We start from the raw sequence: 14,725 nt of genomic DNA, 5'->3' as shown, positions 1-14,725 counted from the left end.
GAAAAAGAGATATTTCTTAGAGTGAGCAGTAGTTGCGCAGTTTGAAACAGATATCTGCCAGACCCGCCTTGAAAAATACGCAGAGGATAAATGCAGAAGAGATAGAAATGTTTCGTAAAAACCGAGCGCTACCTTTCCTGTCGAATGCTGCTGGGCATTCTGCGAGGTGTAGTGGGCAGTTTCGCCGTAAGTATATCCATGTTGCTGGGGGTGTTGTTGTCCTAGATGCGTTGGAAATGGCGTATGTCGGCCTGAGCCGGCTTGGTCGGTCGAAGCAGCCCCTTTTGTGTTGCGAGCACCTTGCTGTTCATCTGCATACACGTACTGGACCTGTTCATGTCTAACCCATGAATAAATTGGTATAAATGAATTAAGGCTTTTCTATGATCCTTATGCGTCATCCATGCTGTACCTATCTATCTATCTATCTAGCTGCTGGCCGCTTAATAAATCAGTTGAGCCGAGAAATATGTGTATCCCAACAACATAAAAGCCATTAAATTTCTAACTTCGCATAGTTCGTCATATTTTTGGAGAAATCCTAAAGTCTATTTGAACACCTAATGTTAAACTGTAGACAACTTGCAGATGCGTTTCCCTTCAACATATATATCTTGCTTTCAATTCTCGTTCGACTCTTGGCCTTTAACGCTTCTCCCCACTGATTAAATCCTCATCCTTTCATGAAAGTAATGTAACATCTCGCTGCCAGCATCGGTATTCGGTGTTGTTGACACAGAATAGCAGCACCCTTGCGAGAGTTGACTCTGATTGTTACGTCGGAATTTAAAACTTCTTTGAGCTTTTCTTGACGCCAGAGAACTAACAAGGTCATTTCCTAACGGCCTTCATGCTGATACGCGTCGTATACGCTTGCAATGGACGTCACTGATGTATGCGTTGGAGTAGCGAAAGAAAATAAAAGATAAAATGTGCATGGTTGTATGTGGCAAACCGTATTAATCGTCGGAAGACGTTTCATATAAAATAGAAATGTTGGTCTTTATACCCAATCGGTTGTTGCTGATGGTGATATTGTTGCCTTGCTTGGTAGTACTGCGTCTGCTGATGCTGGGGTGCACCCGAATCCATCAGCGGCAGATTATGCTGACGCGTTTGGTATTGCTTTATTGAATGAGCGTTTACTGTCGCTTTTTCCGCGTTTTTAAAAACATCCTGCTCAGCACTCTGAGGCGACTGCTGGTGCGAAGATTGATGGGTTGACTGATAAGCAACATGTTGAAGATGATCAGGTTTTTCAGGACTATTCAGATTTCGTTGATATTCTTCCTGCGGACGACGATTTATCTCATGCGGCTCATCCTGTACGCGTTCGTAACGCGGAGTCCGTTGTCTTTGCTGATGATAGCTGGACGGTACGAGGAAATGGCTCACCTGCTCGGGGGCAACCGAGGCCGTACCAGCGTACGAGTCTGCATTGCCGATCGAGCCTCTCCCCGCTGGTAGCGGCTCGCCTTGGTAAATGAAAATGAAAACCATATTATAGTTAGTGTTATCACTAATCACAACGCAATGTTTTTGTAGTCACAGTTAACATTGTTATTGTTGGTGTTATTGCTGATGAGTTGATTAATGATCGCACGATTGAAACCCGTTTCCAAACGGTGCCCGGTTTTATATCTAGTATGATAAGCACACCCATGATTATGCATCATGATATGATTTCTTGATAAGAAAGGTAACTTAGGTTCATCTTTTCAGACACTTTACAAAAGCAATATTGCTTCTCTTTACATAGTGCATTAGATTGCGCCGATTCAATCAATAAAAGCAACAATTCGATTATTGGTGTCACAATAACGCCGGACCCCTTTATTATGAAGCATCTATTCATTATGAAGTACATTTCATAACAATTACTAATACACATCTGATGCGCATTGCTACATGCACTAATGTAAATGATTTACGGTAAACTATAGATAAAAAGCATGGTACATTATGTCTGTGTACGTTTTAATCTAACAAAAAATATATAATATGGAAGCAGGTGTGCAGAGCGATACGTGAATTTGATCTTATGAAAACTGAATAAGTGTTCCACTTACCAAACATAGAATATTCAAAAGGTCTTTCTGGCTTCGAAGAATGTAGAGAGCATACTTAAATGAACCTCAACTGTATCAATGACGTTGAAAAGAAAATAATCGGAAATTATGGTGTAAAATTAAATGGTCAAATTGGTCTAGAACATGATTCCGAGGCAAATCATGAATTGATTTTGTATGGCATGCTAGTTGTCCTTCATCATTAGCAATGATTGCCTTCCTGAGTTTCCACCTACGTCCTATTGGAGCCATGATGCTGAAGACCTTTTTCGAGATGTTCAATCCGAAACGGTGTTAATAATTTTTTAAAGCAAGCCTTTACAACACTGGCGAATACTCTATGCGTAATTTTTGAGAGATATACTTGCCGAGTCAAAAATAGGTAGAGATCTGCGCTAATTTTTCAAGAAAGCATTGCACTTCCCTCGGCCGAGTAGCTCCGAGGATTTAGTTAAAGAGGATAGCTGAAGTTCAGCTTAAAATCACACATTGGCGACTTATAAAGACCCAATTTTCCTTAATAAGCTGAATAAATCCTAGAATTTTGTTCACATCTTGCACTTTGATTAAGCGACCATATGGAACTTACTAATCATTCTGTTTCCGCGAAGTATTATGTGTACTCCGAATAAATAACAATTGATACCAGGTTCAGTCAGCTGTTGCAAGTAATTTCTAGATTAACTTAATGGTCAAGTTCTTTCAGCTGTTTTTGTTCTTTTCTGCACGGTAATGTTAATACTCTACTGACGTTGCCAAAAAACTGCAAATATGCTATAACTCAGATTCTTATTAGTAGGATTTGATAAGACTTTTAAAGGTTATTAAAATTTTTATAAAAAAAAAAATAGAGATTTACAAAGACTATATCAACTTCCCTTACCTTTTGTAAAAACATACTATGTATTAGAACGCTATCATTGGTATTGCAGAAACTTGGTTACGGCAAAATAAAAAACGCGATTCGCAATCACAAGGTCGAGACAAAAAAAAACCTCAGCGAATAATGCAGCACCCAGGTACAACCCTTCAAAGCAGGTCGGACAAATCCGTCAAAAACGAAATGTAAGCGAGAACAAAATCAAATTGTTATACGATGCGCCTTAGACATGATTAGGATGATTCACGCTTAAGGTCTGAAAATAGAACTGTTAAGGATGTCATCTCATAGCCAGATATATGGATTTACTCTTCTTTAATTCTTTTTAATGTATTTGAGTTCTCCTGAAATGTTTACAAGCCTTGTCCCTTTACAAAAACTACAAATGAAGTGCTGGCCTCTCATCCTGCAGTTCAGTATCCGATACGAGCCGAAACCGTCCATCGGTAATTTCGCGCTGCATATTGTATAGTGTGAGGGCTAACGAAAGATCTAGATTCTATCAAACGAGTCTTAAGCTTTCATTGAGAAGTTTGCTAAGAAGTAAGCTATGACGAGTCATACTTCCAGCAAGGCAGTCCTTTGTATGGAAATAGTTGCTGTTGCTAATCCAGGAGTCTACCTAGATAGAAAGCGGAGGACAGATCATCGAGACGATCTGTCTCTTCCCATACCCAACGCGGCATTTATTAGTTAATTACAGTTATCAAGTAGCGCCATTTCGGTGTTTCTGTCATTGGCACGAAGTATGCTTTAGTTCCAAAAACCTAACAGCGGCCAAGGAGCTTGCATAACAAAATTGCCCTCGAATTGTCCTACAGAAAAAAGTAGCACCCCTTAGGACACTAAATGTGACAATTTAGCTTCGCTAATTTACGAGCCAAAAGCTTATACAATGATGTTTAATATAAAAAAAAGTACTCTAAAAAAATGCATTTATCGACACAAACGGCATACATAACTGCACAAAAGACCAAACGTAGGATTGTATTTAAGATGAAAAATAGGCATATATATGAAGCCAAGGCGGCAGATAAATAGGCTATCAGTCATGCATATGGAAAATATAGAAGCATGTGCAGAAATCAATTATGTGAGTGTGTGTATTATCTTTCAATAAATGAGTAATAACATAAATAGCTCGCGGTCACGTAAACGATTGTCAATGACGCACATCTGGTGCTTTTTTCTGTTATTATTGACATAATGATTTAATTCGTTTACCCCATTTTTCTATGCTTTTATTTAAGTTTTTCCGCAATTGTTGGACTTTGTCGCTCCTCTCTATGTAATACCTACATTTAGATGGTCTCTGCGTTGATTAAAGTTAGGTCGCTGGGGGCCTACTCGCACTCTGCTATCGGCCCGCATTAACGTCCAGTTTTTGGAAATAAATAGGAGTAGATATACGTAGCCAGTAGAATTACGTTTGTGGGAGCTTGAGAAGCCAGACGTCCGCTATTGGTGATAAATGGACTAATTATACTGTTGATTATGTCACAACGACGGACGTGCTTAGCTTTATTAAAATACGAACTGTGTTTGACCAAACTACGAATAATCTCATTTATAAACAAATCATCATCATTTACATTCATTTCTATGTCTATATATCGCGCTTATTTCACACCTTGAATTTTATTACAAATCTATTTTTTGCATCAAGTATAAGCCTAAGTTTTCCAAAATATTGAGGGCCCATTTCATCTAAACCTCCCGTTTTGCCCTTTGACTTTCAGGACTGTATGTTCAACATATCTTGAAAAAAAAAAAATAAAAAACCCCTAACGCATCGAAGTTCAAATTTAGTAATTAAAAATTCATAAAAATGATCTGACTACGAAACACTGAGCACTTATTTTACGGGTTCTCTTCAGTGTGCTTCGCTATCTGGTTGGGATGCCTCTTTGACATAATATATATTTTTAAGATTGGGTTTTTTACGTACTACTTGGAGCTTATATATCCATATTGCATGGTCTTGGTAAAAGTAGTTTTTAAGCCGAAATAATCATATGCCGCTTTCTTCTGTGCTTCGTTCGAAAGGGTCTCCATTAAGCACAAGCCCAACAATTACGACTAAGCTTGGCTTGATAAATCGCTCATATACACAGTCAGACACCGATACCAACAAAATTTCCGGCGCTATCAAAAGAGTTGGGCTTTCGGTAATCAATAAAGCTGCCGTTACAACTTTTTTCTTTTTTTGGAAAAACTTTATACGATGATCGGCTATTGGACTATTGGGTGTTCGCACTACAAATTATGAAATGACTGCTAAAACAGTAAGCGCGAAGAGCTAACGTACAGCAAATTGGTGACCAACTAGCTTTTCCGTTTAAATTTTGCTTGACAATTTTCATTACAAGATTCATTAAAAAAAATATGTTATTGAGCATATAACAACGACAATCAACGAAGACATGTTTATCACTATGTTGTTGTCGTTATGTGGCCAAGCCCCTTGTGTGTTAATTAGTTGGTTGCCCTTGTCGATGTTGTATCGCCGTTATAACTTGTGGCCATGATGATTTCTAAGTGGATTTTTTGGTTTAGGGATTAAATGGTTCATTGGATTGCGTAGGCCGAACACAGATAGAGACGTATCGTCGTCGTTTAACAAAACCGCACAAAATATTCGCATGTTCTAAATTTTCGAGAAAAGAGTAAGGCGTAGCTGCGTCGAGCAAGACAAGTAATAACCAGATCTTTCCTGATACTGTTTAACGTAGCCATGTATGTGTGTGCTGAAGCGTAATGAATTTTAACAGTTGTCCTGTTAATTCCGTTGCCGGTGATATTGTTCTTCGTACCATTGCTATTACTTGATTTTATGTTATTGTTTCTATTGTTGTTGTGTTGTAATTCTGATGTTGATGTTAACACCGCGCACCTCCTTCTGTTGGAGTCTTTGTGGTAACGCCTTCCGTTGTATGCTGGTACCCTACATGCAGCCTACTAGATGTAAAAATATGAAGACAAAGAAGACAAGCACGATATGCGAATGCAGTCGTGTTGTCGCCGCTATAAATACTACATAACAGTATTAGACTTGCTCATGGGGCAAGGAGCTACCTGTCTACCTGACCTGCTTACACAAGCGTAGACTCAAGCAGATGCACAAACAAACAAGCAAACACACATGGGCACAGGCATACACGCATTCATCAGCTTCAACCACTGGTTTCGGAGGTTGAACGCATAAACGTATTTTTCTGCTGCTGGCCGATGCTGACCACCGCCAGTAGCCGTTGTCTCTCGTTGCCATTCAGACCGCATCTCCTGTACGTCGCCTTCGTGCTAGCGCTGCTACTTCTAGTAGCTATGATGATAATACGATTGACTGAGTGACTTGGGTTTCATGGGTCGAAACCGACCGAGATGATCGAAGCGACCAATGAATCGCGGTAGAGCTGCTGCTGCCACCCTTGTTGTTGTTGTTTTTTCGGTTCTTGACAATTACGTCCAGTTGTGCTGTCGATGCGACAGCAGCTAATAGATAAAGCTGTGTAAATGAACGGCGTCAAAGTGTGGCCATCGCGCGTTTGTCCGACGGGTGGGTAATAGACTTGCAAGCCGACAGATCGAGACAGACAAATCGAAAAGCAGCAACAGCATAGTCTAACGCACACTAACGATACATGTGAGGACGTCTGAATTATTCGTTCAGGCAGCCAATGTTGTTATTGTAGTCAGCCGTTACTGACGAGGAAGCGACTGCCCCACCTGCCTCTATGGCGTTGTATTTGTAAATATTTTCCGCCCATTTTATTCAGTTTGCATTGGCCTGCCCAACTTTACGATCGCTTGTGTATGTAGTGTATCCGATTGTGTTTCTTACATCAAATGTTCATCAAATGTAGCCGGATACTATCGGCTCCTCTACCCGTTAGCATATTGTTATTATTAAGTCGATCGACGTCTGGGCTTATTATAGTTGGACATCATAACCATGACCAGCTCTCACTCATATTGACCGAATCAATGAGATATCTCTATTGTTAAAACGAAGCTATATCAACATATAGATTGTCACCGCAGCCAATACCCATTGGGGGAAGTGTGCGTACAAAACCGCTTCACTTCCATAAGTAAAATCTGATTTGCCTAGAAAAGGCTTACAGACGCGATTCCTTGATACATCATCATCTCCTGACGGTCACGCTAAGCGGATAGCAGGCAAAAGCCTTCTCCACTTCCACCGTACGAATACATTAAATGAATTGTTATTAATCGATCGTCATTAACGGTAACTGACTCATAATTGCGATAAGCTAATTTTTTTGATCGTAAACAAACCACTAAAATTTCGAAATTCCGCACAAAGGAAAAGTCAACCTAAGCTTGAAAAAATTATAAAAAATAAAAAAGAATTGACTTATTTAGTTCCCTGAATGCTGCCGATTATTGCCAGGAAATGCGATAAAACATGGCTGAGTAATAGCGAAGTGAGACAGCTCTTAACAAAAATATAGAACACGCTCCTACTCCGGATATTAGATATAAAAAATGATATATATTTGCCTGTTAAGCGTTTTTGCGTAGCGGCATAGTATGGAAAGCAAACGAAATCTATCTAAGCATTAAGAGCTCCATAGGGCAGCTGAAGTTCCGTGCGCTATCCAGTGACGTTGGAAATGGCTTTACAAGCGAAAATGCAAACCAAGATGCATATAGAATGTCTACACTGAGACTATAATATCTCGGAAGCAGTCATTTCAACAAATGCTATCAACTTGATATCTTCTTTGGTGATCCTAAGATTACATGATTATATGACTTCATTTATATACATGTACGTAGATATGTATATGATTGGGTATGTGAGTTCGCGTATGCAGGCAATAGCATGCCAGCAATAAGTTACGTTTCGACAACCGCTGAAAGCCATTACTTTAGAAGAAGCCATGTAGTTAAAACGCAAGTATAAGGTAAAGTGTTCCTAAACAGGTAAAGCCATAAATCATAATTGTAATAATAACAAAAAATAAAATCACGTTCCTCATATGTCTTATTATAAGCCAAAGCTTTGTCGAAGGACCTCTCGTACGGCGGCCTCACAAAATAGAATCTGCGACCAGTCGATTTTCTTTCAATAAACATGTTAATTACCATTGAAATATGTTGTACTTAACGCATTTGGCTCACAGGCTACATAAACAAAATGGCTACGTTTAACTAATCCCTCGGCGACTTTCACAAATGGAACCGGGACGATTAACCATCGTCAAAAATGGCGGTTACTTCGTAAAGTGTTACTGTCTCTGAATAGCAAGACACACTGGATCGCAGTTACGTGCATACTGTGATAAGAAAACGTCTCGTCGTGGTGGTTTTAGGTACCACAAGTCATAGCGACAAAATTTAGCGCGCTACAACTGCGATGTTAAATCAAACGATATCAGCGTACATGTAGCATAGATAACTTCAATTAATTCCGTACAGGTTGACACACGTACCAAGTAACCTTACTTATGTTAGCTGTTTGACTATGGCTTATGGAGTACATAATCGCCATTGAAGCTTAGTTGATTACGTATCTAGGACTGCTGAAATTAGATCGAACTTCAGTGCCATTCGTTTCGATAGATCAAATCGACGGAAGTCCTGTAGACACCTTGTAATAATCAAAACCAACGTAACCTTAATACTACAGCTATCTATATATACTGTGCTATTACCTCTGCTACTATCGACGACTGGTGAATAGATTTCAAGGAAGAAGGGAAATTGAATTGTTTCTATAGTTGATGCCTCATTGTGGCTGTATTCTGTAGCTGCTGCACGACATGGATGTTACTGTTTTAGCAGAAGCAAGGGAACAATCCTCTTTTTTTTAGCAAAATGTTTATTTTTCTTTCGCAATTTATTCTATAGTTTTAGCTGGACCGTTGCCCCTGCCTCCTTGCTCCACTCGTCCATAAGTTTAGCCAATCAAAATTAAATGATGCACCTTAATTAGGTCTGTACACGTGTTGCTACACTCGCATGGTTCCAACGTCTGTATCACAGCTGATCGCTTGAACGGCACAAACGTAAAAGTAACAGTAAAAATAGCGAGGACAACAACGGTAAGCATACTTTTGAATCGTTTGCTGGGACGCTAACAGTTCCTGAATTGCGAAGAGTGAAAACATTTATTATCATTTCATTTTGCTTTATGTCGACAATATGACTTTGCTAGCGGAGTTAGTGTATTTAAAACATAACGGATATTGTTTTAAAAACGATCGGCTCGGGATTCGCTATCCCCTTACAGAAATGGTCCAGCCGTAACAAACCCACCATGACTATACGACTTTTGTGTTACCAAAGTTTCTTATTGTTTAATGCCAACGGCCATAACGCTATTTGTCAGTAGTTGAAAAGTTGTCATCTTAAATAGGTAGCAACCGTCGAAGGCAGAAAATGTAACTTAAAAGCGATAATGAAAATCCAGAGAAGCCTCAAATAGAAGGATGCGTTAACAAAACATAATGGCAACACAAAAAACCAACTGTAATTATCCCTGAGGTGTCCGAAAGACTATTTTTGAGTCTGGGATATGGTAAGTTAATTCTACAAAGCACTAGAGAATCATTTTCAAAAATGTTTTACCATATATGCATCTCCAATTAGAGCGAAAGACTCAACACGATTGAATGATAATTCGCTCTTCGGTCTGTACTCCTCGAGTTTCCTTGTTTCCCATTTAGATACTAATAGGTATTTTACTAATTATTTAAGTTCGTATTTACAAGCGATACTTCAAGCAGCTGATGCTATCAAGCAAATTCTGGCTATCGATTTTAAATGCAATAGGATGCAGGTGATCGAACCGCTCGTACAACTTTATTTTGTACCTAAGTCGATCGAGTCTCGCTTCATCGACTGCTGCTGCTTCCTCTGCTATTGTAGATATCTTTAGCAGAGCTAAACTATTGTCTGCACAATCTTCCACGCCGCGTGGCCAGCCTATTCATCCGGTCGCAAAAAATAGGCAAAAAATATTCTAAAAACTATTCGGTCTGGAAGAATAACTATAACTATGGAAAGACTAGCTAAGGCTAAATTTTTAGTTGTAAAACTGAGCTTCATGGACGATGGGTTGTATTGCTACGACCAAGACGACTTCGCGCAGTATTTGAACTATAAAAGGAATTGGATGGTACGCATTAGCAGGTAGGTAATTAAACATTTAAAAAACAAACAAAAATTATGGGTTATCAAACTATCGTCATCATTTTAGAGTGATCTTTTCCATTACTTGCCATTTGTAGTATAACAATATATTAATTGAAGGTAACCATTGTATAGTAGTCATTGATTTGCGCTAAACAATGTTTTTCTCATGTTCAATGTTTTTTGCTATTGTGGAAAAAGGGTTTGGGCACGTAAGCAAAATCTAGTGTAACATTCGAGTGTCGCTCGGTTCATGTTTTAGTGCGACTGATACATTTTGTCTAAGAGGTAAGTCTGTACATTTCGAAAGTTACACATCGATAATAAGGAAACCCCACGTACGCAAAAGGATCCACGTACGCAGATTACAGATTGGCCAAAGCAAGATTTTTACAGGAATGCTTGTCAAAATATTGAGAAATCGTAGTTCGGACAGAAACGGTCATAGATAGGCTTGTATCAATAATAGGCTCAAAACATAGTATATACATATGGTTGTAAATTATCAGACACAAACACCAACTAGTCTGTATATAGGGCTCATACGGTAGAGCATCTCAAACTTTATATGGTTTCCTTTTATGTTCGTTCATAGACACTAATAATAGATACGCAAAAAAATTATTTTCGAAAATAATTAATCTGATATGCATTTGCTAATTTTCCCAAAATGAATTTCTTGTAACGCCTGGAGAGCAATAGCCCTTTGGCAAAGATCACAATCAACGTTGCCCTTATGACCTTCCAAAAAATTTATATGAAAGCTTTCTTCCTATCTGAAGAACTTTAATGGTCTATTTTTGCCGATAGTTATTTTTTAGAGGAAGTTGGAAAAACAAACAATGAAACATGCGTAGAGTACTTATTCCCCTTATCTTGTTAATAGTTTTTGAAAAATATAGCATCGATACTAACATTATGGCGCTGTCGTCATTTTATTATAGATGAGATTTCTTAAGCGTATCAGACCCAATAGTTATTACCGACCAATTTATAAGTAGCATTTTTACAAATAAATGCATACCTCTTGATTGTTCCAGCATAAAACATGTAAAACAAGATTTAGGGCATGCGGCTTTATTAGCAGAACATAATATACTACCCTCGACGGTTCTTTATTTCATTAAATAAGCGACCTGGTCAGCTTTGTTTATCTAGTACGATAAGGACCACCTTTAATGATTGTGGACGATGTTTGACGGTTTGAGTTAGCCCCAATAAAAAGAAGACTGAGAACACTGTCCATGTTTAAAATATAAGCAAAAGCTATACAAGCGTTCTGTCGAAGGCAATCGGATGAGTATGATCCATTAGCAGTTAACTAGATAACAACTTCGTGTTTTGTAATTGAGCTTCGGAGGCAATGAAAGTGGACTCCATGGTAGGAATTCGCCGAAAACGTTTAAGTTTAGAGATTTAACGGAGTGGATACCTCAGTGAGACAACTCGTCAAAAATTAATACAACACTGTTTAGTAAAATGAAGTTAGAAATCATCCGAAGCGAATACAGACTCACCCGACACGTGCTTTTGATCGGCAAATGAGTGGAATTTAAATCCTTTTGAAAATGTCGTTTTATGGATTCGATGAGAAGCGGTACTCTCAGATGCAATCGGTCTCCAGGGTGAGTGGTCCTGTATCTGAAGGGAGAGCGGTGCTTTAGTACCTTCAGCTGTTTTACCATCTGGCAGGGAAGCATGAACTGAGCTTGTCGCCCCATAGTTAACGAATGAGCGCCCTCTGGGCGAGAATTGATCCTGGTGACCAACAAAATTGAAGAGAGTTGTTAGCAGTTAGATACTGGAATGAATAAAGGCAAGCATAGTGTATCTTCTGAATCTGAATCCGAGTTTGGTTTCAGAGAAAAAAAGAAAAAGCTTGATTTTGCTAATTAACACACCATTGACGAAAACATCTTTCTCTTTATCTAACTTTATAAATTATACCAACGATAAATATAGACCAGGGCGTTAATAATTTTTTGTTTTATTCAGGAGTGACTCCGCATATTGTGACTCCGTTTTGACTTGTACTTAATTAAGCTGCGTATTGGCTGTAAGACCAAAATAGGACGTCTTTCCTAGCTTATACATAATGAGCTTTTCAGTGATAACCGGTCATAAAGCTTTAGGAAGAGTGACTTTGAAGGGTTCCTTTTGAGGCATTGACACAAACCTATATCATATCATAAATTATGAGAAAATTCACAATGGACATGTAGCGGGTGCATATGCCTCATAACTAATTTACAGAATAATAATCACATAGATGGCCCTCTTTCAGTGCTAGTCAACGAACTCGTAACAAAAGCTGGCTATTTTCCGTCAATAGTCTATAGTAAAAAAAAAGCAATAGTCTAAGTCAACTAATTGAATGCGCTAGAATTAGATGAAAAGAGTGTGATGCTGACCGGAAGTAGACGCGCATACGCAGATGTACCTATTTCGAAAAAAGAGTCAATAGGGTGTATCCAGCCATAGATAATAATAATAACAGAAGCATTTGAAAGGTAATGTTTGTCCGTAATAGCCATCGCCCACATCATAGGCATCCCTCACGAATCGTGTCTATGTATTTCTTGAAGAGCTAGTTCAAAACACTCATGCCATCTTAAATAATATAGATGGTGTTTGAGTCTCATTTTCAAGTATCTATGCATGTCCACGTAATGCTTGTACGGAACTTAAAGGACGGGAAATGAATAAACAAGTTAGAGCATTTCAATGCACGCTTATAAATAGAAATCTAGCGAAAAATTGTGTGAGCTGAAAAAACGCATAGATCCGTAAGCATTGATTGACAAAGCTTGCCCATCCGATAAGACGTATCGCTTGTGCCTCGGCCTTCTCGAAATATAATACTATTATGGAGCTTTATATCAGCTTCTTCTGACCAACACGAATTGTCGCCGTTGCGAAATTCATTGAAACCGAAAATACCAACAGCCGAAGGCACAATTTTTCATTCGATTTTTTTTTTTTACTGCTCACTGCTGTACCCAATGTCGATTCTGTACACGACCTTTCAAGCGCTCGGAATGATTTTTTACATATATGAGAAGTACAAAGTACTGATACTGCTTGTCACAAATGTTAACCTTCCATTATAAAAATAACACTGAAGTAGGTAAAATATTAAAGCTAAGTTATAAGTACATAGGATTCGTATATTTCATAACCACGCACTAAGAAGTCAAATTGACCAGCTGTGTATTAATTAGGTAGGCGAGAAACAGCAAGACACAAAGTTCTGTAGGTTTCCACATAACGTTCATATGCTCTCTAGTTGAGTGATTTTTTTTCCATTTGTTACTGATGGGAAACTTCCAAACAAACAGTAATTATAAACGAAATTACGTACAGTGCCCACCCCTAAAGGACCACCCCTGAAATCGCAATTATCTCGTAAATGGATAAGCATTGTTGAAAAGTCTAACACCATCAAATTAACGTTCAAAATTTTAAATTATCAGTTTTTTTCATAGTTTCATACACATGTGGTTTTCAGTTGCAAATGTCACAGTAATCGTTCACTATAAATCGACGACAGTAAAAATGGCCAAAAAAAAAAAAATAAAAACCTGAATGATAGCGATAACGTACGATAGACAGGTGGATTGATTGACTGATAGATAGATAGATAGATGGTTCGCGTATCATATTTGACACTTCACGATAGGCAGTCAAAACGTTGGCAGTCGACTGTTTTCTCTTTGCATTGGTATATAAATGACGGCTTTAATAAGCCAGCAACATATAAACTGTTCAATGCTAAGGGACTATTTTAACTTCACGTTAGGTCGGTGTAATTCCGGGTTGGCGCCTAGAAGGTCACTGGACTAGAGCTTTATCCTTGCGTAATCAAAAAACTATAAACGTTTTTAATCAATTTTGCCCACGACACAAATTATATACACACTATACGGCAGAGCTTAGATGAGCGGTTTAGGTCTTTAATATACAGGTAGCTTAAAACAATGTTAACATATTTATGGACGGAAAGCTCGTAACATATATCTAAACATGTGCACAGCTCTAACGACTCCGGAATCACAAAATCGTTTGGTATATATTGTTTAGATACTGATGATATAGCAATTTAGATCGGATTGCAATATAGAAAATCATAAATTTTGGTCGTACCCATTCGAAGAAAGCTTATCGTCGTAGTATTTTTCACCTTTATGGATGCATTAAAGGATGCCCTAAATATCTCTAAACAGGCAAAGTTTTCTTTCATCTACCGTAAGAGTCGCAACTTCGATACACATTAATGGATTACTTGTATTCGACTCATATTATACAGAGCGAAGGTTACTCAGCTGGCCATATATAGTAATGTCATCACTCCGCTCACGTCAATTACAATCGTTATTAGATGCTTCACAAAGAATTGCGGACTGGATAAATCCATTTTCGCTCGTAAACGTTAGCTAAATGCTGATCCTGCCTTCTGCTGGTGGCCATTTATTAGAAAAATATCTGCCTACTAATCTTTGTAGCTCCACCTAAAGTAAAAGCAATGAGATGGAATCAGACTTTTTAAGGGAAGAGCTTTTCTTTTTCGCCTTGCATGATATCTTGATAAGAAATTCCGCCCTAAATAACGCTGAAT

General features: G+C 38.4%; 1 protein-coding gene across 3 annotated transcripts in view; it reads right to left on the bottom strand.

The window, feature by feature from the left end:
• The window catches only part of LOC111262124 (uncharacterized), a 46,209-nt gene that overhangs the window by 4,943 nt on the left and 26,541 nt on the right, over nt 1–14,725 (bottom strand). For all 3 annotated transcript variants that reach the window (XM_022836139.2, XM_022836137.2, XM_022836138.2), the window contains exons 3-5: nt 11,628–11,868; nt 1,010–1,475; nt 133–340 (exon numbers count right to left, since the gene is read on the bottom strand). In XM_022836139.2, the coding sequence (XP_022691874.1) occupies nt 133–340; nt 1,010–1,475; nt 11,628–11,868 (915 nt within the window). The remainder of the gene's footprint in view (nt 1–132; nt 341–1,009; nt 1,476–11,627; nt 11,869–14,725) is intronic.

Source organism: Varroa jacobsoni, unplaced genomic scaffold (genome assembly GCF_002532875.2).
Source record: "Varroa jacobsoni isolate VJ856 unplaced genomic scaffold, vjacob_1.0 scaffold_628, whole genome shotgun sequence".
NCBI lineage: Eukaryota > Metazoa > Arthropoda > Arachnida > Mesostigmata > Varroidae > Varroa > Varroa jacobsoni.
The sequence above is the reverse complement of the archived record's forward strand: the minus strand, read 5'-3'. Positions and strand labels throughout refer to the sequence as shown.